Genomic DNA, 24,149 nt, shown 5'->3' on the forward strand with positions numbered 1-24,149 from the left:
TAAATTCAGCAAGTTTGTTTACATCTTTGTGTATCTGCATTTATCCACCAAATTAATTTAAAGGTACTTGTCGGCATATGCCATTTATTCATTTTTTGTAGGATATCGCTGCTCTTATAGGTGTGGTTATAGTGTTTTCATCTAAGAATCTAAGTAAGATCAGAGTTGCTCTGACTAGTAGTTTCTTAATAGAGATAATGGATAAAAGGCTTTGTGACAAGCCTTCACCCCACCCAGGGAGGTTTGGATGCACACACAGAGTTCACAAAGACCTTCTCATGCTTTTCTGACACAATCTGATTTGTGGCTGACAGTTTATTTATTTTATTTATTTTTTGTTCCAATAACAGCCTGAAGATCAGTTATTTAGTACTGGTAATGGTCATATGAGCTGCAGTACAACCACTCTGATATACACGTCAGTGGTACACATGGTGTTCAATACCAGAGTTCAGTTTAGTTCCACATAACAGGAAGTCGTTTTGTGAAGTGTATTTGAACACAAATGTGTCATAAAATGAGCAAAACCATAAAGAGAAGTCAATCTCTTAGTCATTCATATATCTACTAGAAAAGCATTATATTTTCATGTTACAGCATGACACAGACTTTTGTCACTGCAAAAAATTCATTAAATTTTCTTTTAATTATTCCCATACACTTTAAGTATACACACCAGACATGGTGCGAGTAAAAAAAAATAGTACTAGTAGGAACTTTAGTAGAAAGTCTCATTATTGAAGCTGAATAAATGAAGCTTTTTTATTTATCGCTCAATTCCCAACCTAAATCTGCCTATGCTTATGAAATTAATAGAAAAATTTGCTAAGTTTCGATTTCGACCTCCAACAATTATGAAAATACAATGATCAAGAAAAACGTATTGTGCTCCATTCCACCCCTTTTCTAGCGGCTTGCTTTTGTTCCTCCATAGAAGCCCAATTTCACATGCAAATCACTAAAATCATGTAACATGACTTTTGCTAAATGGGATTTGCCTATGGGATGTGATTTATTGAAGTGTATTAGATTTATTCATGTTTTTCCTCGAGGATTTCTGTGATGCACTCAGAAGGAACAGAACACGGACATGTAAAGTCATCTTTTAACTCAGGGTGTGCACCTAAAACGGTTAAAAACACAATGTGATGCTTAGTGGTTAATCATGTAAACTTTCTTTAAGGAATCTTATTAGGGCTTGACGATTAATCAAAAAGTAATCAAAACCGAAATTCATAACTTCTAACTGATGTAAGTTTCCCATGTCGGTTATTTTGTTTTTTTTAATCCTTTTAACACTTCCCAGCATCCACCCCCCCCCCCCCCTCCCCCCCAAAAAAAGCATACTACCACGTTTGTACCCACATGACTCTGCCCCGTCCAGTCAGTGGCATAAAAGCAAAACACGGAGGTGAACGCCGGTTAAACACATACTGATGGCGCGTGAGCGGTGAGCCTTGCATCTTCACTAAACTTTGTCAATTGTATTTGTTTTATGGTTTGGACATTTAAGCGATTAGATGAACGAATGTGTATTATTTAGGGCTATCAAATGATTAATTTTTAATCAAATTAATCAGATTTTTCTGTGGATTAATTATGATTAATCACTATTTGCAATTACACCTGAATCCTAACCATTTTTTTTTCTGAAATGCATATCAAAAGATAAATAACAGGACACAGATACATAATTTTCATGTATTGATTCATCAATATGTGGTTCTTTTTTTCTGAATTTCAAAAGTTTAACATTTACTTAATCAAATTTACCTGAGCACTATATCAAACCATGCCATTTAACTACAGATAGTGTGAGAATATGAAAATATGCATAGAGAAACTTGAAAGAATGAACTCAGAAACACAAACGTATGCCACCATCACAAAAGCGGCACTCTTGTTTTTGGGAGGTGTTCATTTGCTCTGCCACAATACTTTAGGATCGATATTTTCACGTTCTGAAGGCTTCAAGTGCCAGTAAAACCAAGTAAAAATGCAAATGCTTTTCCAAACAGCTGTAATTTTCGCTGCATTGCATGTATGCGTTCTGCGCATGCGCAGTGTGAAACACAGGACGCTATAACAGGAAGAAGCTCCAGCGGATCAACTACCAAAGTCGTCTCTGTTTATCGAGCTTGGCATGAATGTATTTGAGAGTAATTGGGGTAAAACCTTAAGCTTCTTCTGTGTTTTCGTCGCAGCGCTCGCCGCTGTTTTTTACTATCTTGAGAATTCTGAGATCGACGAGACTTTTCCTGACCTGAATAATCTGTCACACTGCGCATGCGTGAAATGCGTAAAAAAATTTGACGTAATTAACAACAAACAACTAATTAACGTCGTTAACGTGCTATTTTTGACAGCCCTAGTATTATTATATCGAGCTACCATGTTCGCATATAAACAGTAGCTATGAAGATCGCGCACACAGAGGAACACAGAAACTAGTTGTCAGCGCTGTCCTGTGATTTATCACTAAAGTAGCTTAGAATATCATAACTTATTATAGCATGTTTGTGTGCAGTGCACATGAAGCACAAGTATTGTGCACATATTTATAACAATGGCTGTGTTTTCCATAGCCTTGCACTTTATTTGTGGTGGCATATATATGCAAATTTATTCTCTGCCAGCAGGAGGCGCTTGTAGAGCGGGAAATATATAGGTTTCTCTGGTAATGGCTGTATTCAAATAAGCACTGCGGTTTGATTTGGGTGTCTGTCTTTTAAAGTGTTTTGGTAGTTTGGGCTGTTTAATCTTTTTGATGTGACCACTTCTGTGCTTTTATGAAGAGAGCACATCTGCGAACCTCTCGTATAGCGAGCGCATCAAGAACCGGGTTGCCCGGGTACTTTGAACCAACCAATACTTAAAAAAAAAAAACGTAAAATTTTTATTTTTGTAGTACCAACTTGGTATCGAAGTACCAGGTCTTTTGACAAAACTAGTCCAGTCTTTCCCAGGCGGCATATATATAGGCGGCAAACTCATTCTCTGCCAGCAGTGGGAGAGATGGAGGTTTCCCTGGTAAACGCTGTACACAAACCAGCTCTCTGCTCAAAACAAACCACTGCTTTATCAGACATTACATGCAAGATTAAATAAAAATGTCATTCAATTGTCTGAAGACAGTAGGTTTCCTTTTGAAGATACAGTTATGTAAAAACATCCGCACTCAATATATGGCAAACACTGAGTTCTCATAATTGAAGTGTAAATTCTGCAGATTGCATCATTGGCCAGTATGGTACTGTAAGCAATTTATTAAAGTTTCATAATTGTAACATGTACTTACATAGATTATTATTCAGGTGCATGTGTAATAACTTTAAAAACTTGAGGCTACAGCAGCACTTTGTCGTCGTGTTGTGTGATGCACTCAACCAAGTTCTAACCACGACCATGTCCCCACCCCCAGCCATTCGTATTACCATAGGCAGGATTTATTTTAATGATATTCTAATCGGCAGCTTTATGTCACAAAACCAAGAAAACAAGTGCTGTAGTCCAAACGAGCCATTCGTTGTAGTTTTGGAAAAATTATTTATTATTATTAAATGAGATATCTCCCTTTGAAGTGGACTTTGAGATTTGTACGTTTTTGTTTTTTTTGAAGATAATTTTTATGCCCAATCATACACACTATACACTGACTAAAATTCAAAAAGGTCAAATGACAGACAAATTCAAAATCACACACTGCTCTTGACTTTTGTAGCTTTAATAAGAAACAAAGTCAAATCTTTAAATAAATCACTCAAATAGGCTAAAGTTTTGTTCCTATGGCCACTCATAATGGTGATTACAATATTGAGCAAAATAATATTGTGATTTATGATTTTTGGCATAATAGAGCAGCCCTAAATCTGCCACTCATCTATCTCTGTTCACACACTGGACATAAACATGAAGTTTTATCATCCAGTTTTCCCACTATTTAGTGAGGCTTTTTGAGGAAATAGGCAAAATTAAGTGTACTGGGAAAAACAACAGGACTCAATTTCTTCTGTCATCTTTGGTATTTAAATTTTTTTTTTTTTTCTCACTACCACAGGATTATGATCCTTCCACAATAGCGGTGTTCTTGTTATTATACACACACATGCCAAGTAAACATCCATTATGTTTCTTTACACGTCAGCCAAACATTGGAACTAGCCTGTATAAAAGTAAAAAAAAAAAAAAAAACACCTAAAAATGGAAAATGACATCAACATATTTCACATATTTTGCAAGTAACTTCGTTGCCCTTTCTGTCGAGATGGGCCTACTTTTCGCTCGCTTCATTTGTCTTGCTGACGCACCTGGAAAAAAACGAGTGTGTCTCTTCCATTATGAGCATACCACATTTGAAATAACGAACTTGAGCACAAAAAAAGACGTGATATGTGAACAACCCCTTCATCAGTCAAAATGTTTACTTACAGTTAATGGTTAAACAGTCAATATGAGCATCCTTAACTGGCATATAAATATAATATAACATACAAAATGTATTAATTTTGAGCCACACAAAGTCAACATGTTGGTATTTCTTGCTCTGAGTCTGCCATAAAATAAAATAAGTTTATTGATCTTTGAAAAGGTGCACCTGCCTGCACGTTATTAGATAGAAGAACTGTTATAAATAGAATGTATGCACGGGCAGTTTTGAAAACTCCACCTACTTTGCTCTTGGCATAGTGCAGCGCAAATCGCATTGTATCTGAAGGGCAACGCTGAGCCCAGCGTCCAGCATCCTGTGTGATAGACCCTTTAGCCATTTTGCAACGAGCCTTAATATTAGTAGTAGTTTCCAAACTCTTATACATATACTGTTGTGGAGTGGTCCTCAATGGTTGGTCATGTGCCATAATTGAGTTGTACATCTGTTTGGATGCAAATAATGAAATGTAACAAATCATAGAATCATTCATAGTTGGGATAATTATCTTTTATAGTTGGCATCATAATCCAGTCAAACTCTTAATGTTATTTGAAATTCATCTGTTGCCTGGTAGAAACTACAAAGTAGCTGAGATTCCAGCATTGGCAGGTTCTGAGACTATAATAAAAATACAACCCATGAGAATATTAAATATAGGTCCACTTTTATCGTCTTTTTCACCTTTCAGCCTGTTGATGTATGCATGTATGTATGTGTATACATAATTAAATAAGTATTTTTAAATCATATAATACTTTATGTAGTTTTCATATTTTTATTTATATATTTATTTTTGTGTTGTAACAGAAAATTCAGGTACTAGAGCACAAAAACTAAGTTCAGAAGCACTAGGCCAGTGTTAATTTGAAGATTTTTTACCTGGAAGGCAAACACCACGCAAAAAATTAAATTAACCAGTTTCTCCTGCAATTAAAATTAACAGGAACTAACGTCTTTATGATGTTCAACACAAACACCTCCGTTGAAATGTAGCACTAACCATTTAATGTTACTGAAAATATTAATATAGATAGATCAATAGCGTGATTTAAATTATTACTTGTTTGTTTTATACTGCTTATTATCTATATACAATTTTGACTTAAAACTATTTTGGTTCATATCCACTGGACTTGTGAATGTGTGACTGTGTATCTAAACAAACCATTCTAAACCTTTTTACACCAACAACACCAGATTCCTTGAATCATGAATGTGGGAGATGTAAATTTGCTTTCCATCTCTGTCAGCCACCACAGTAATTTAGTGGAGTTTTGCACTTGCTGTTTAATTTCATTAGTACACTGAAAAATACAGTTAACTGTTCAGTGCAGCACATACACGTTACAGAAACCCAAAAGGGAGTAGTGTTTATTAGCCTTATGTGCTTTGCATGTTTTCCTTTTATACTTGAAGTGTGGTTTGTTTGCCGTTTTGTGTTTAATCAATCCATGATGTACCACTAAATTTGACTCGTGGTGTTTCTTTGTGTCTTGTTTCTTCAGGCTGCCCCCTGGCACAGTGGTAGGTGGGTGGTGTGGAGCTGGCCTCGGCACCGGGAGAGGCCCCCTCGCCCGCCCCCTCCCAGTGCTGCATGGCTGCAATGGCGCCCGCTCTGACCGACGCTCCGGCCGAAGCTCACCGCATACGCTTCAAACTGGCTCCGTCCTCCTCCACCCTCTCCCCGAGTGGCGTGGAGGGAAGCGGCACCGGAAACCACATCCTCGTGTCCAGTAACGGTGCCGTCAAGCGCAAGGCCTCGGAGGAGCGCCCCTCTCGCGGGGCCGGGCCCTGCAAGCCCATTGTAACCTCATATCACTGTTCAGATGTGTCCTCGGCAAAAGAGTCCCTGAAGCTGCAAGGTGTTCTTCTGCAGACGCACAGCATACTGCCAAGCCTCATACCACGCAAGCACCAGGCTTTAGATCTCTGCGAGGAGCAGCCAAAGAGCATCATGAGTGCCAGTGGAGGAGGTGGACCATGTGGGCCGCCCACCGTGCAAGGCGCCACTGTCAATGGCATAGCAAAGAAAGTGACTAAACTGACTGACCAAGACAATGCGGTGACCTTAAATGGTGGCCAATATACCATCGAGCAGGATTTGTCAAATCAGACTGAAGTTGTCAATTCTACCAGAGGACTGACAAGTAACGGTCCTCTTCGAGAAGGTGTGGAGCAGCACCAGCCGCCAACAGCTGAGTCCCAGAACTGTCCCAGTAATGGAGAACCTCCCTCAACATCCCTCACCTCCATCGCACCTTTTACAGAAGACAAAATCTCGGACTGTCCGCCGTTAGGCAGTGAAGATACGTTAGCACTCTTACTCGCTGCCCACCAAGATCCATTAATTGGTCTTGGAGTGGAGCTAAGTGACCGTACTCAGCACAGCCAGAGCAGACAAGGGGAGATCGAGTCGCGGCTACGGCGATTACGCAAACGGCTTCAGGTGGTGCAGGCCAAGCAGGTAGAGCGGCACGTGCAACAACAGTTAGGCGGACTACTAAAGAGCACTTTGGGTGCTCTGAATGCCAGGCGGCCGAGGGGGCGTTACGGCGATGACTCACTCACCCCTCAGGAAAGGGATGGACTAAGACGTTTCCTGAAGAGTGGATCCATGCCGGCTGAGTTGGAGCAACTGTCCTTGAGCTGCACAACCAACCTGCATTCCACCGAATGCGCGTTCGATTCTGACGCCACAGAAAGCAGCTCAGGAGGAGAAACTGATGTAGAGGAGGATGAACTGGCTCGGGTCGACATCGAGCAACGCCACATTCCTCTGTGAGTACCAACCTTCATCATTCCTCCGATAATGCAATCCAGATGGATTAATTAGTATGATGGTCAATTTTTCTGATGTAGGATAAGTGCTGATGCAGGCTGGGTCAAGCTGTTTCATGAAACCATTTTGTTCTCGCGTGTTATGTGATCTGCAAAAGTTATTGAACAATCAGTGAGTGGCTGTTGTGCATCACTGTTCATTTGTAAGTGTAGATTTCTTCTCTTAATTTTGAGATCATGCCAATTATCTTTGTTACAATGGAACTTCTTGATAATTGAGGTATGTGTTCATCTCATGAATATCATTACTCTCCTGGTTAGACGAGGACAAAAGCCTGCACTCTCTCTAACACAAACCAAGTCAGCCGTTCTCTTTCCAAGGGGCTGAGCCTTGTATAATACACTCAAAAGTCAAAGGAATTTTCTTGAAGGGCAGACACTTCCATAAACCCAAAAGTACACTTTGTCACTCAGTGATTGGGCCTGTTTTCACCAATCCAAAACCCTGGATAAGAACACACCGAATAAGCGGAGGGCAAAGATGAGGTGTTTAATTTCTACATCCTTTTGTTGTTTGTTTTATATTTATTTGTTGTTTTTTGTACCATCTTTCCAGTTTTTTTTATTTTTCATGTTTTCCAAGTGCCTTGTTTCTCAAACCCAGCAAATGTTTCAGACTCACAAGGAAACACAAGGCAGATCTGATATTTGACAATAGCATGTAAAGTTGTGTAGCTGAGAATAATTCCACATTTGAATAAATTCACTTGATGTCTATTTAAAAATCAGCTCCTTGACAACAATTCCTCAATCAGCCTCTTTTGCTACATCATTGTAGTTGGAAAATGTCTCAACGGCCCAGTGAGTCAGAAGGTTTTTTTTTTTTTTTAGTCAAACAGTCTTGGGCCACTCCATGCGGGGATAACCTACATTCAGCAGAGTCGGTCACATGACTATTGCGCAAGGACAAATAGGCTTACTTGCAGATTATGCGACGAGCATAGTGAAGCGTGTTGACATAGGACTGTCTAGCTTATGTTATTTTTTTATTATTTGAACTTCACCATTTGCTTTCCACACATCCATAGGCACTTCTTTTCATGAGTTTTTTAGTCCTTTGCTGGTAATGCAACAGATTTCCTTGTGGGATTGAGCACCACATGACTGCATGTTGTAAATGCATGCAAGGCCTTTTTGTTAATAGGTAGCTGATTTGTGTTGCTGCTTAATCAGCCATTAAAGCCAGTGTCTTGATGAGCCGAGATGTCACTTGAGTGCTGTCTGTACTAGCACCCAATGATTCATTTGTGCTAGTTTGGTTCTCAGAAATTAAACCCTGTTTACCATCTTTGGAGTCATTGTAAGCAGGATGTAATGCTTTGTTCGTGTTCTGTTATGTAGAGTTACTGAGATTTTGTTGCTATTATGTGTTATTTCCTTGTGTCAAATAGATTAAGAAAGCTCAGTCACAGCTAATGATTAACCCGGTTGGCCACAAGCAGCCCATATAAGGTGTAGCATGGATCCGTGTCCCTCCTGGAACAAAAGCACACTAAATAACCAAGTTTCCATGAAGACCAGCTTCAAAATCCATTATGGACACACAAGTGCGGTCACATTTCTCATTCGTGCTAGTGTCCTTTTGGTACCATGGACTAGCTATTAGCTTTCACGTACTTGCATGCAACAGCTGGTGGCATTCATTGTTTCCGTGTTGTAATCCTGTTAGCTAGAACCGGTTTGAATGAAAGCGAGTCATTGAACTGGTCAAACATCAGACATTTGTACCTGTCATGCAGCCTTCTGCTGTCAAGAGTCTTCAAAAATAGTTTTTTTTCCCACCAGGCTCTCCTGGATGCAATTCAAGAGAAGACAGTGCTTCAGAGTAGGGGTGGGCAGTATGGAAAAAAAAAAAATCACATCACTTTTTTTATTTATTATTATTTTCATAAATATTAAAATTTTATCACAGTTCTTTGTCATGTTGGTTTTACTATTTTGCAAGTTGTCTGAGCTGTACAGCCAAACTAATGTCCCTGTTATAAAGACACAGCCTTTCAAGGTAACAAAAAAAAAAAATACTGTAACGGGCAGATCAATCACTGTTCATGAATTGGAAGAAAATCCTCTATTGATTTCGAGTTTTAGATGGATGTGTTTCTGAGGGGAATCTACTGAAAAGTTTACTTGGTAAGCTTGTCAGAACATTCAGTTTTTGCTTCAAATTGGGTTATTATTAAATCAAATCATGTATGATTATTATTATATAACTAAATGGTATGAAATGATATGTATATGAATTATATTTACTAACTAAAATTAAATAACTAATTACAGATTTAGGTTAAATAATATAGGTCATTATTTTATTTTTAGGAAAAATATCAAAGAAAAAAAAAAAATTCTACTGTTTCTAATATTCTGTATGTTGCTCAAAAACAAAGTATACTGTGTGTCCATTGGGAAAAAAAAGTTTTTTTTTTTTTTTTTTTTTGATCATATTTAAAAATAACACATTTCAGAGCTGTAACAATAATACTGTGAAACCATGATATTTTTGATTAAGGTTATCATACCGTTAAACTCTCATACCGCCCCATGCCTATTCCCAACAGTAAACTGCCGCTGCATTCTATTTATGACGTAGTCTACTGACACACATTTCAAATGATTTTCAACACTCGCTTTACGTCCCTTATAGTAGGGGTGTGCCGGTTTCAGAATTGGTGATGACGGTTATGACGTGAGTCAAATGTGACGGTTCATAACATAACCGTCGGGGGGGGGGGGGGGGATAGCGTGTTTCATTTTGTTTCATATTGTCTCGCCACCATGCTAGTGGATCTGCCGTAGAGTCAATTGGTTCTTACAGATAGCGGGTTAACTCCGTTTCAGCGCGCGCTCTGATCGGTAAAGGGGCAGAGATTTCAGACCTCCGTTTATTAAGGAGATCTGTCACAAAACTCATCATCCGCGCCAAAGTTTTTTGAGCAAATTTCAAAGCCGCACCCGCCCGCCATCCGCTGATTGTTTTGCGGTCTATGCTTTGCTGATGCGAGCCGCAAAAAAAAAAAAAAAAAAAAAGGCATTGTATGTTCTGGAAAGGATGCAGCAAAGATATTTAATGCTAGAGTATGAGGCATAGGCCTACGCTGAGTTTCATTTACGATGAGATGCGCTCTAGTTCACAGTGCAGTGCAAGTGAACGCAGCGCGCTGGTGCTTCCATGTCACGGTTATCATTGTCTGCTATATTTGCTTTTTATTTATTAAAATACATGCAATTGGTTGATGAAACATCTATTAAAATTAAGATAAAATTTGTTCAAAACGAAATTCGTTTTTAAGAAAGGTTTTCTACAAAGCAAAATTTAATGAAGTGGTAAATATCATGTCTGACGATTTACAAAACTTCATTAAGTGGTAAAAACCATGTCTCCCGATATATTGCGCATCTGATGATCCTATCTAAAAAATGAAAATAATTTTTGATAAATGTTTGTAAAAAATATTTTAGTGACACGGTTTTGGCGGTTATAAAGTTCTAATGACGGTGTTCAACTATAACCGCCGGTCTCACGGTTATATACTAACCGTCACACCCCTACCTTATAGACAGATATAGTTGTTGTGGCATGGTGCAACACAACAACTGTCGCTTCCAGTATAGACACAGTGTAATAAAGGCAAGAATCTCTGTGATTGTCTGTCTATTTGCATTTTTCATATGTCGAGAATCGTTCATCCAGTCGACTTCACGTGTGGTGGGTGTGTTGCTGCGGACCCAAGGGAGTGCACTGTTGCATTTTGGTGCAATACTTTTAATATAGAAAAAATATCATTAGACTGGGCTACTGTAGGGTTTTTGTTTTGTTTTTTACTGCCGTAAGTATTTTACAAGCAAATTAAGTGCAAGATTTTTTTTTAATTCGTACTATTATTGCTTAACATTCCGGATAAAAGCTGTTTTTTTTTTTTTTTTGATTGTTTTACACCAACAATATACTGTAGGCATACTAACAGAACTCAGGTGATTTTTCAAACATGATGTGCTGTTGTGGTAACCCAGTTTCAAATCACATATTTGGCACACTGCATTTGTCTTGTCCTCACTCAATTTAAAGTACTCCCACACATCTGAGGTCTTCTGCTTTTTTGTCTTCTCTTCCTGATGAACTGAATCATGACATTCATGGGCGATCCATATTTAAGGGCTTGATGTGCTCCGTTTCTGTATCTGTCATGAAAATCAATTAATTATGTTGAGGGACAAAATTGTGCGTACAGTTGATTTGCCTCACAGAAGCAGTTTGTCGTGGATCTGCTTTCCTTGCACTTTCTATGTTTATCTCTCCTGTTGTTTCCTCCTCCTTCTCATTTTTCCTTCTCTCTGAAAGCTTTTGTGCTGCTTTTCCTGCATTCTGCTTCTTTTTCTTTTTGCCTTCTCTCCATCTTCTGCTCCCTCTCCTTCACACACATTGCTGCTTAAAATACAAGCACTGCCAGGAAAATATCCTGTCTCTGCATCCCATCCACAGTCATGTGTCTGCACCTGTTCTGTGTCTGCATGTTAATGTGTGTGTTCTATGTGTGCGTATGCACGAGCACAAATGTGTAAGTACTTCTGTTTGTATGCATGGTTGATAGGCCACCTAGTTTTCATTCTAATCTTATTGATCTATTAATTGATATATACAGGCCAATAACCATGAATATTACTGCATTCCATTTGTAATTGGAAATTCAATTCATTGTAATGAAATAATGACTTTGAAAAATCCAAAATAATCAAAGATTAGTTGATTAATCATTCTAATAATCCAACCCTCTACTCACACCTTGGCAATATAATCACCATTGGTTAGTCATTTTTTCAGTTTACCCGCCAGACTGATATACTATTTTACGTGTGTGTGTAAAATAGTATATCAGTCTGGAGAGTAAACTGAAAAAATTTAATTGCAAAAACATTTCTGCCATTTTGCCAGCCCTACACAGTACTAACCAATATTTTTGGACCTGATACTATGGTGTTATCTGTCCAAAATACTGCTTTTGTCTTTTTTTCTTTTTTTTTTTTTATCGACTTGTCTTGCAAAAAATTAATGCATCATCTTATCTTGGTTTTCTGACTTCTCACTTGGGTGTGACAGCATTCCCAGCTCCAACATCCGAGGTAAATTGAACACAGCATATGACTAGCTTTTTGCTATTGCTAGTCCGAGGCAGGTGGTACTGGAGGAAGGTGAAGTTTTCATTTTCAAGAGCATATTTCTGAACACAAATTTGCAAGTCTGAGTGCGAGGTGAATTATCAATATTTCTGCTCTGTTTTCCTTGAAGAAAATGACTTAGAAATTATATAGCTAACGTCAAAGCACAAAGACACGGACTAAACGCAACATAATTCTGATTTGGAGGTTCAATTATGTTCTGTTCTATTGTACTGTATTCTATGGTTTTTACAAGCTTAAAGGGTAATTGCAGGTTAGAGACCCCAGCGAGTCATTGTATAGAAAAATATTGTAAGAACTACATTTTCTTTAAAATATACTTTAAAATGAGCTGTTATGGCTTTTGAAAAAAAAAAAAACGTATGGCACACTTAAAAACATTTAACAATCTTCAGTGTGGGTTTCACATTAATCTGTTTTTAACGTGTGTTAAATCATGTATGCTGCGCTAGAAACATGCCAACAGCCTCAACTTGTTGATCCTCTGGAGGGATCTGGAAAGAGGAGCAGGTGTAGTGGAAGACAAGACAATGCTGTGTTCTCGTAGAGTCTATGGTGACTTACAGTATTCCTCTCTCAGAGACTTCATGAGAGCTAAAGAATATGCTGGGAGAAGCAAGCAAAAGTTCAGATCACATCCACTGCTGACCATGCTTATCTATTCGTCTGCAACAAATTTGACGTCATCGTGGAGTTGCCGGAAGTTCACTTTGAGTGCGCAAACTCATTTTGCGTGACGCTGTGTACGACATTTTTTTTGTAACTTTCTGTGCAGCTCCACATCCGAAGATGTTAGGGCTGTGCGATATGGGGAAAATATCTAATTGCGTTTGTGTTTTTTTTTTTTTTGACAGATTGCATCTGAATTTACATTCATTTTAAACGAGAGCCAGGCGCGAACCTGCATCGAGCCTCATCCATACTGCCAGATGCGCTCATAGAGATTTGCAGTGCAGGGCCGTGTGAGATTATAACCTTGCGTTACGAAACTGACTGCGTGAGTGCGGCGAGTGTGAACTGCTCGCGTGACGTGGGATTCGCGCCGCATTGGGAAGAGAGGAGCAAGTATGAGAAGCATTCAGTGACCGAGGCTGTGTGTGTGGTCTTCTGAATTGGGAATAACGAACATGCAATAAGAGATGCTCTTGATATGCTTGTGATGCAGCTCTTGTAAATTATATTTTTTGTTCATTGTCTGTCTTTTTTTACGTTTTTCTTTAGTTTTAATTTGCCTAACTATTCACCTGACCCTGTAGAGGCCATAATCCCACTCCGTATCTCTCCTGCTTTCGTTTTTTTTATTTATTTTTTTTATGGTGGGCGATTTCGATTTGATTTTGATTAATCGCACAGCCCTACGAAGATGCATGAGTTCAGGGTGATTCTATCCAAACATGTACGTCTGTGCTGGCATTTGTATGAAGCAGAAGCAGTTTAATGTGAAGTTGATCAGGTGTTTTTTTGACCCTTTGATGGAAAACTATGCATAGGGTTTTTTCCATAGTTTGTCCAAGGATGTTTTTTTTTTTTACATAAAGAAATTATTCATTCATCAACCACACAAGAAATCTTGTACCGGAAAATGACTACTACTCACCGGTGATTTTAGAGGACAATTACTCCTTGTCGCCCCCTGTCGTTTCTCATGTAGGCCGTATTTTACTCCCATTAGTTGAGATTTTTTTCATTGAGAAATTTGGGATGTACTGTACCTGATATATATCTAAAATAATCAATATTGAATTGAATCAAGTCTTATTGGTAATCAAATAACAATCTTGTGAATGAGAATCAAATCATGAAATTTGTCAAAACCCAGCCATAATAAAGTCATTTGGGAACAAAAAAATGTAACCTTTACTTTAAGTTCTATCTTACAAAATCACTAAAGGGGCATAGTACAGTTAAAGATGCCACCAGCCATTTTAATTTTTGTGTGCAGTGTCCCACATTAGTGAGTACAGGAAGTGAGAGATCTTAAATTGTGGCACTGTGGTTTCCGGTACACATACTCAGTACAAGACAACAACAAACTCAGACAATGAGACAGACAGTCATGTGTTATACACGCCTAACTACAGGGGGATTGTGTGTCGTTTGCTGTAGCCACCGACTGGTGTGACCCAAGAAATGTTGAGGATCTCAACAGGTCCTGAGTGATTGTGAGGCTGTTTGTGTTTGTGGTAGCCTGCAGCAGAGAAAGATTGACTGGTTTTTAAAGGGCAGACCCAGCTGTGCACTGTTGCTTCTGCTCTCAGGGCTATCACTATGAGGCAGCTCTGTTCAGCTGATGTTGTCCTTTATACACATGAGTAAAATGTAAAATGAATGCAGAGGCTGTTCATGCACAGACTTGAATCTGTAAAAAGATGTTTGATCTATAATGTAGGCTTAGATGACCCAAAACTGAACATTCTTCCAAACCTATATGGAATCTGAATGATTTCCTTTCTTCAGTAAAACACAAAAGAAGAAATGATTAGGAACTGTTGCTAATGTGCCATGAACGTGCCATAAAGTGAAAGTCGTTCATGCAAAAAATAAAGCTAAAGTAAAGCTGCAATGGCTTTGTGTGATTAGCAGATGTAATATTTTCAACTTTCTCATTGTGCACTAAATGCTTTCTTTCCAGTGATTGTGGTTTGCTGTGTCCAGATCTTTGAGTCAGGGATTTAAACTCGAACCAGATTTGTCCAATCTGTAAAAAATTGATTCAGTTTGTAACAGTTTGTGAGTCACATGGACTACTGTTATGCATGTATTTATTTGTGATTTTGTAACTTGACGGCCTGGCCCTCAATTACTTTGAATTATTTATTAAAGAATGGCTAGAATGTGGTTTAAAAAATATTTAAATGTTACGCAAAGGGAAGGACATGAGAGTTAGTAAAAAAAAAAAAGCCTAGTTTTGCCTAGTTTCTACTGCTTTTGGGTCATCTGTTTCACTCCATTGCATGTGCATTCTGGTCTCTCTTCCATCAGTCCTTACTTCCATCTCAAAGCTAATTGCAAATGATTTAATTTGCTCTTACCCACTGCTCAAGCACTGGTTTTCCCTGCTTGAGTATGCATCTTAACCATTAGTGTAGAAATGGTAAATCAGTTCTCAAATGAATATTTAAGGGCATCCTTTTAAACATCAGCGCTGCTTTGAAACTGCCAGCAGCTTTTTCCATCCACCCTGTTGCCCTTTGCACTGCGGGATACAGCAGCCCCCACCGTCTCTTGTGTCTTACTGGTGATGGCAGAGTATCTCCGTGGAAACCATGTAAAGGTGTTTTTTTTCTTTCTTTCTCCTTTTTTTCTTCAATTTCCCACCGTCAGATGTCTATCATGCTCTGTCTGTCTGGTGATCTTTCTGAGCTCATGTCCGCGACCTTTCAGAGCTGCAGTATGCTGCTGTAGGAAGTGTGGTAGTACTACCCTGCTCTTAGTACAAAAGACTTCTGCACTGAAAAATTGATGTTTGGTAGTTTGTGAGGTGGAAATGTGCTTGAATTGAGCCTGTGCTGCCTTTTGGCTCAATTTAACCATTTTAAACCGCCTTACAAATGTTTAAACCAGCATTGATATTTTCTTTTGAAATGAACTTTAACGACATTTTGAAGGGCTTGTCTTTTTACAAAAAAATATAATAAAGTAGTTGTTGTTAATAATAAAATAATAAAATTGTATAGTTATGATAATAAACAAACAACAGTTAATAGCTATTCCTAATACTAAGAGCGAAAATAATGAAGTGACGACAACAACATGATTTTCTGATAATGTAATTTTTGTTACTTTCTATTTGGTTGATGATAGGGCTGCACGATATAATTTCAGCATCGATATCGTGATGTGCACATCTGTGATAGTCACATCGCAGGATGTGCGATGTTTTCCTCGCACACAGACACGATATGATCATGCGCGTTTAGTCAGTAAATCTGGTTCCGTGATTAGCTGCTTTCAAATGGAGTGGCATTTAATAGACAGAGCCGTAGATCACGGACAAGCTACGCAATATTGCGTTCATTCTCAAAGTCAGTTCATCTGCAATAATGAACGCGATATTGAATAGCTTGTCAGTGATCTACTGCTGTCTATTAAATGCTGCTCCATTTGAAAACAGGTGATGGCAATTTAGCGGTAATCACTGAACCAGTTTTAATGGCTAGATGCACATGATCATATTGCTAGATATAACGCCCAGCCCTACAAGGCTGTTTACGGGGACTTGTCGTGTCGTGCAGCATCTGTAGACAGCATCACAGATTATAATGGGTTCAGTATTTTGTCGTGCCGCACTGTTCGTGTCCTGTGTTGACACAGTGAAAGCCATGCAGATGCACGTGAACAGTGAATTCCGTTCACTTCCGCGTCTGTTTGTGCGAAATTTGGCAAAATGCATGTCTCTGTAAGTATCCTTTTTAATTTGTTTATGACTTAGGTGAATGTAGACAAGGAAATGGATGTGTGCAAGTATTTTGGTTCACAGCAGTTTAATGAGGTTTTCTGTGTCATGCATGTTAATCAAACAACAGAACAATCACTTTTGTAGCTTTAACAGATTTGTTAGATATAATTTATACAGTGAAGACTTAATCTTATTGTGTTATTGTACATTTGATTATTTAATTTCTGTACCTGAGTAGGGATGTGCAACAGTGATCGAGTACTCGACCGCGACAGCGATGATCGATCACATAAACGATGATCGAAATTATTATTATTTTTTTTTTATTGGTTATGGCATCAAGTTGGGCGGCCCCCTGATCTCTGATTGGTTAACTTCCAATTTGATACCTCAAAAGACATTAGAAGACAGATAATCATGGCCTCAAAGTCACGTAAGTGATGGCTGGTTTCCCTTTGAGAAGAACGATGAAAGTACAGTTCAGGGTAAGCTGTGCAGCGCCAAGCTGTCACACAAATCTACAACAAATACAATGCGCTATCATCTAAAATGTGTACATAAAATATTTTTAAATATATTTTAAATCTTATTCAATTATTTAGCAACAATCAGTTATTTCCATGCTGTTAAATAATATTTAAATAATATTTTGGTTGATCAGAAAGTGCAAATTTAATACGAAATATAAATTAAATATTAGAATACTACATAAGAAATAACGATAGTGACACTAATGTGAATTTATTGTACTTTCGTGTTTGTAAAGCGCAATCCAAGTTACACTTTCGGTCAATTTCACATCTGCATCGGCTATTTTTTATTTTATTTTTTCAGATAAAAGTTGCAGGAGCTAGTCTATATCTGATTAATTAACATGAACAACTATGCTGAAATCGCTGCATATCAGCGATTCGTTTCATGCTCATATAAGCAATGCACGATAATGATATTGCTCTTAAATGTTTTATTTTTCTATTATTATTGTTATTATTTTATTACTGATGTTATAATAATGCAGTCGAGCTTTTTTTCCGTCATATATCTGGGCATAATTAAATTCATATGTCTTCGAAAACGCGCAGGTGGTTTATGGAAAATAAAACTTAACTTAAAAATACAGCTTTATTACAACTATTACACTTAATAACGTAGATGAAAATATAGCACAAATCTGCCATACATTTATAATGAGAACTTTATAGGAATCTATTTTAAAATCTGTCCTTGCCCATCTTTCAGTGCGCGGTCATGAAAACGCATCAGCGGGAGCTCGCGCGCTCTCTCTCTCTCTCTCTGTCTAATGCATAACTTAGCGTCCTATTGTGCTGATACAAGTTGTAATGTTACGTCTGATATGTATCTCAGTTATCTGATTTATGGATGTGTCATAGAATTAGCTTCCGTTTATTGGTATACTCTTCACCTCAGGCAGATATTTCGTGCTCCTTTATTAATAACATTGCTTCATCATAATCATAATCTAACCTGTCCTAATCATGTGTTCATGTTTTCATAGACAGATTTTCATGTCAGATTTTTATTTCATTATATACATTATGGCCATGCCCCGCCCCCCGCATTAAGCCCCACCCCCGATTAATCGATTAATCGTTTTTGAAACCTATCAATGATCGAAATGAGAAATTTCCCAAAATGCCCATCCCTATACCTGAGTACTGTCAAGAACTCCTGGAAAAAATCACTGATTATTTCACTTGTATCTTTGTTCTGTTCTATTTATCTATGCTTTTCTATGCAGATTTACTCACCTACAAAATCAATTTTATATATATATATATATATATATATATATATATATATATAATAATTTTTTTTTTTTTATATCGCAAGATATATATCGCAGAAAACCAATTATCACAATGTGAGTTTTTTTCCAGTATCATGCAGCCCTAGTTGATGAGGGTGATTTTTATTTTTATTTTTTATTGAATCACTAGGTCTCAGTCTCATTAAGGCTGAACATGTGCCTGTCTGTTGAAGTAGGGCCCTATAATTCAGTTCCTTACAGTAAACCAATATGAAAATGTAAAAAATTCTGTCATTTAATAAATCACCCTCATGTTGTTCCAAAACTGAATACACAAGGGTTTCAAATGCATTTTATGAAGCTACGAGATTACTTATGTCACATTAATTATTTTATTGATGTCCTTGGTACCTTTCTGGACCTGGATTGTGGTAGTACCCTTGCTGTCAATGCGAAAAGCTCAGAAAGATTTTGGGTATCATCAAAAATATCTAAGTTTGTATTCCAAAGATGAACAAAGGTCTTAAGAATTGAACAACATAAGGGTGAGTAATTAATGACAGAATTTAATTTTTTGGGTGAACTATCCCTTTAAGGGGTTATTTACTATGTCTACTTTCAAAAGAGCACCGATATATATATAACTGGCTTATAAACATGGTTTGTCATGATATTTGGTTTTCATGAGGTCTTTAAGCACTTTTTATTTATTTCTGATAAGGTAGAGTTATACCTACAGCGTGGGTGTTTTCCTCTTTCTGCCTGTATGGCTCACTATCATCTGTACCTGGCAGCGCCCGCAGTGCCTGGCCCATAATGAAAAGACTCCTCTGTGAAGGGTGTGTGTGTGTGTGTGCGTGCTTCTGTGAATGTGTGTGGTACAGTGATTGAATAAAACTGCTCAATGTGTTGCCTCTTTCTTTGGCCTGCTTTTGTTCTGTAATGAAATATGCAAGCATCATATCTGCGTTTCAGGTCACATAACTTTTCCCGAGGGTTTGTCTGTGTCTTTCGGCTGGTGTGGATCACAGCTAATGAATATGATGTCACACACTTGGTGGTTCATTAGTATGACTCATCACTATCGTGATGTCATATAATCACCTCGTCAATTTCCCCAGTCTGCACCAGTAGGATGAAGTTTAGCTGCCTGTTTTTTGGCAGTAAAGAGATTCTTGCTAAAGTCCTTGTCTCGAACACTTATTCCCAGGTGGTCAAATTAACAATGCCAAAACCTTCTAGAAGCAACAGCACAAATAATGGTACTCATTTACTGTTTCTAGGGCCAATATATGTATGGAGCCTTTTGCAAACAAGCAAGAAGTTTATAGATGTGGCAGTACATCAGCAACCAGCTTTTTACAATTTGGCCTTGTGCTTTTTTTCTTCACCATCAGAGCCATTAACAACTGGGTCTTGTGTTAACATGTCAGGCAGCTGTTGGACAGATAGTCAGTACTGGCCAAAGAACAAGCTCTCTGGATTAGGGATTTAAAAAAATTATTTTATTTATTAGAACAATTAATATGTATTAAAAGAAAAATGTAACTTTTATTTGAACCAAAAAGTAATCTTTGTTGTTTTTCTGTTTTAATCTTTTATAATGTGATTTATTTCTTTGCTGGCAAAAACATCATTCTAATACGCTAATTAGCTGATCAGGAAACATTTCTTATTATCACTGTTGAAAACAGCTGTTTTGCTATTTGTTTTTTATTTATTTATTTTATTTGTTAAATACATCATTGCTGAATTAAAGTCTTTATGAAAAGCTTACTGAGCCCAATTTTTTTAATATTATAGTGGCATGAAAAAAAGTGGAAAAGTTATGCATATTCCAGATCAAAACATTAAAGCTGGGCTCACACTACAGGACTTTTAGCCTGATTTACCCCTCCCCACAATCGGAGCAAAAATCTTGTCGTGCACCTTGATCAGTCCCGATGTTCGGTGTGGATTATCTGGTAATGTCATTCACCTGTCAAATCTTGGTCGCCCCGATCTTAACAAACATGTTTGATATTCAGGATTTAAACTGGGATTGATGACTGCTATATTATCAGTACTTTCACAATAGCCAATGCGTGACCGCTAAACAGCTGTTCTATGAGATGGATAGTGGAGGAATAGGAGGAAACTGCTTCTTGGCATTTTGTTGTAACATGACTGTCTATATAATGATAAAAACATATCACAACCATAAGGAGAAAGAGAAGTGCTGGAGTGAAATCGCCTCAGTGTTGAACATACCGGGTAAGTGCAGAAAGCTGCTAGCACGCTTGCTAACATACGTAAGCATAACTGACACATCAATGACGATCAGCTGCGTGAGATCACATTAGGTGCTCCCTCTGGAATCATAATCTTAATATCTTGTGGTGTGTGCATGTTTAAGATTCAAGGAAAGATAATCTACAAAGAAACCAGATTTCGTAATCGTTTAGGATTTTAAAACTCCTGTAGTGTGAGCCCAGCTTAAGATGACATCTTTGATTTAGAAATTGTATTTAATTTGAGTTGCTTGTCTCTATGATATCTCAAAGGGACATGGTTACTTTTCGACTTATTCCAAACCTGTAATATTTTTTTTCTTCTGCTGAACATGAAAAGATATTTTGAAGAATGTCTTGTGAAGAAAACCGACAGAATGATTCTGCTTTGAGTTTTTCATTGTTTTAAAGTCAAGTTTTCTGTCTCCGCTTGGTCTCTCTTTAGTTTGTAATATCTTATGTCAGCAGGTCGTGCTTGTGTTAGACTTGAAGTTGACTTGTAATCCTAAACCTGTTTAAAGCACTTAATCCTAAACCTGTGGAAAGACTTTAGTCTCATGTAGAGTTCTCTGTGTGTGTGTGTGTGTGTGTTTGATCGGGAAGCAGCACTAATGCGCTGCAGATAATCTTATTGTTTTTGAACATTGTCTGGGGACCACAATACAAATTCCTGAGCTGCTGAACTGTGTTGGGGTGGAAGCACAGAGTCTCTGCTCTCTTCCAGCATTGGGTTTTGACCGCTACTTTGGCTCTGTTTCAGTCCAGAGCTTATGAGCAGATTGGACCTGACTCCACCAGGAACCGTTTTCAAGAGGAGATCCTCTTGCTGTGTCTGGATGAACATCAGATTTATCTACTGGAATGTGCTCTTGTGGTGTTTGGGAGTGCCACTATGTGTAACGATTTCTACAGTCCTGAAAGGTTGGAATGAAATTTCAGGTTTGCCATGCACATGGATCTCATAACTGCCAAACACGTATAGACACTCCTCACACTCCACACGCAATAGTTTTTTTATCCCACCGCAAATACAAAAGGGCTGCCTGGATGCAGTACAGGCTCGCATCAGCCAGCAATCCCCGAGCTGTTGGAAGCTGAAGCCACATGTGGTTGTGTTTTGCTGGCTGCTCAAGTAACTTTAGAGCAATGGAGTTTGTTTTTCAGTCTAATGAAATGTTTGTCTAAACAAGTTCAGCAGAGTTCAGTGTCTTTAAATCAATTAACTGTTCAGCTTCCTTTTGTGAAATACTGGGAAGAAATCGAAACCTGTTCTAAAGGTGTTTAAGCTTTTGTGTAAAAGTTTGATTGAAATTGTCATTTCATAATTTCTTCTAGTTGCTATATTTTGATGCATTGTGATATTGAATCATTGCATATGCATTGCAACATTTTTTTTTTATTTTTTTTTATTCAAGTATTTGTCTGATTGTTTGAAATGAAAAAAATGTCTTTCTTGAATGCAATGCAAGTCATTTTGGATAAAAAAAAAAGTTTAATGTCTCCCAAATGCATAAATGTAAACTGTTATATTTAACATGTTTTTGTCTATTTGCTATTGTTGATGAGCGTTCAAACACGTTTGTCTGGTCACACTGCTTGTGCATCAATGACTGAAACATTAGCGTTGTGCTAGCTCTTCGTTGGTTGTTCGAGGTGTCTGTTTCTCATAGGCTGTGAGTGATTGCTTTTCAGATCAGAGCGTGTTTGATGTCACACCAGCAGGTGTTTGGTGCATCACAGATGCACACATTTCCAAATAGTGTCTGATTCCTCCTTTAGTGGTTTGATCAAGCTGGTTCATATCTGATCACCACAGTGTGTCTGGCTTAAACGCTCCCTTGATCAGCACACATCTGTGGTGTGAAATGAAATCTTCTCTCTGTAACCGTTTTGTAACATCCAGTAGGGCTGCATAAGGCGCATACTCTTATTATGCGCATCTCGTCAGTAAAGCTGGTTCTGTGATTAGTAGTAAATCTCTATCGCATGCTTTCAAATGGAGTGGCATTTAATATACAGAGCTGTAGATCATTAACAAGCTGCGCAACATCTTGTTTATAATCACAAATTATCAAATTTACTATTGCGATATTGCGTAGATTTTTTTTTCTGAATTGTTTTTCCATTAACATTTTTCTAGTCTTTTAATGGTTAATTAAATTGTATGAATCAAAATATGTCTAATTATCACAATTTAACAGCAGTTTTCATTAATTGTCTGGATTCCATTTTTATGTTTCATTTAATTTTATGATTAAAAGCATATCTAAATAATAATTTTATGAAAAACTAATAGTTTTTATTTTCTCCAGAAATACGTCTGACCAATCGACCGGCCAGGGACTGGAATTAGCCGGTTTTCTGCATGATCGGCCCAAACCAGTGACCAGCCGGTCAGTCTGCCGAATCGGAGCCGGTCTGTTTTGACGCCACACTTATGGCGATTGCTAATGTATTTGTGTCGTTCCAGATGATTTTTGCGCAGCCTGAGTGAGTTTTTGAGAGAGACTTGTGCAGAAAACCAAACAAATGAGTGCAACCACACTCATAGAAACTTGTAGATACTAGTGTTGTCACGGTACCAAACATTTTAGTATTCGGTACCAGTATTAGTGAAAATCCACGGTTCTCAGTACCAATTTTGGAACCAAAGCAAAACAGTAGTAGCAGTATCACATACATTCTACTAAATGATAGTAATATTTAAAGCGCAATGCCTTTATGTAAAAATGTACTTTTATTTTAACTGGTTGCCTTGAAATCAAGAGCTCACATCTAATGAGCTGATTATCTGAATCTGGTGTGTTAGCAGAGACATGCAAAATATGCAGAGCTGGGTGACGTAAGGACTGGAATTGAGAACCACTGTCCTAGTGTATTACTAACGGTACTGAAAACTCACGATTGAGTGGGTGAACTTATGCGAATGTGCTCTAGTTATAATGTTATTGGAGGGACCATGGTTTGGGGTCTCTAGTGTGTTTTTTTTAGCCCCGCCCAAAAAATCCTGAACTCAGAATTGATGAATCACTGTTTAACGGTCTAACTTAAATTTTTCAGTACTACACATTCTTTGTAATGTGTTTCAGCAATACATTTGTAACATTTATAATAGGGCTGTAGCTATCGAATATTTTAGTAATCAAGTATTCTACCAAAAATTCCATCGATTAATCGAGTAATCGGATAAAATTGGTTTTTGCTTAATTAAAGTGCAATATTAATTATGCAAGAGAAAATAAGACTCCTGGGTCTCTTAAAATGAACAACTAA

At 37.8% G+C, this 24,149-nt stretch overlaps 1 protein-coding gene across 4 annotated transcripts in view; it reads left to right on the forward strand.

Annotated features, from left to right (window-relative positions):
* LOC127952684 (KAT8 regulatory NSL complex subunit 1) overlaps positions 1 to 24,149 on the forward strand; it is a 67,856-nt gene that overhangs the window by 11,920 nt on the left and 31,787 nt on the right. For 2 of the 4 annotated variants that reach the window (XM_052551341.1, XM_052551339.1), the window contains exons 2-3: positions 5,935 to 7,207; positions 23,189 to 23,269. In XM_052551341.1, coding sequence (XP_052407301.1) covers positions 6,024 to 7,207; positions 23,189 to 23,269 — 1,265 coding nt within the window. In that variant the 5' untranslated portion in view covers positions 5,935 to 6,023. The remainder of the gene's footprint in view (positions 1 to 5,934; positions 7,208 to 23,188; positions 23,270 to 24,149) is intronic. The other 2 variants (XM_052551343.1, XM_052551342.1) reach the window with 1 other exon arrangement.

This window comes from Carassius gibelio, chromosome B3 (genome assembly GCF_023724105.1).
Source record: "Carassius gibelio isolate Cgi1373 ecotype wild population from Czech Republic chromosome B3, carGib1.2-hapl.c, whole genome shotgun sequence".
Taxonomy (NCBI): domain Eukaryota; kingdom Metazoa; phylum Chordata; class Actinopteri; order Cypriniformes; family Cyprinidae; genus Carassius; species Carassius gibelio.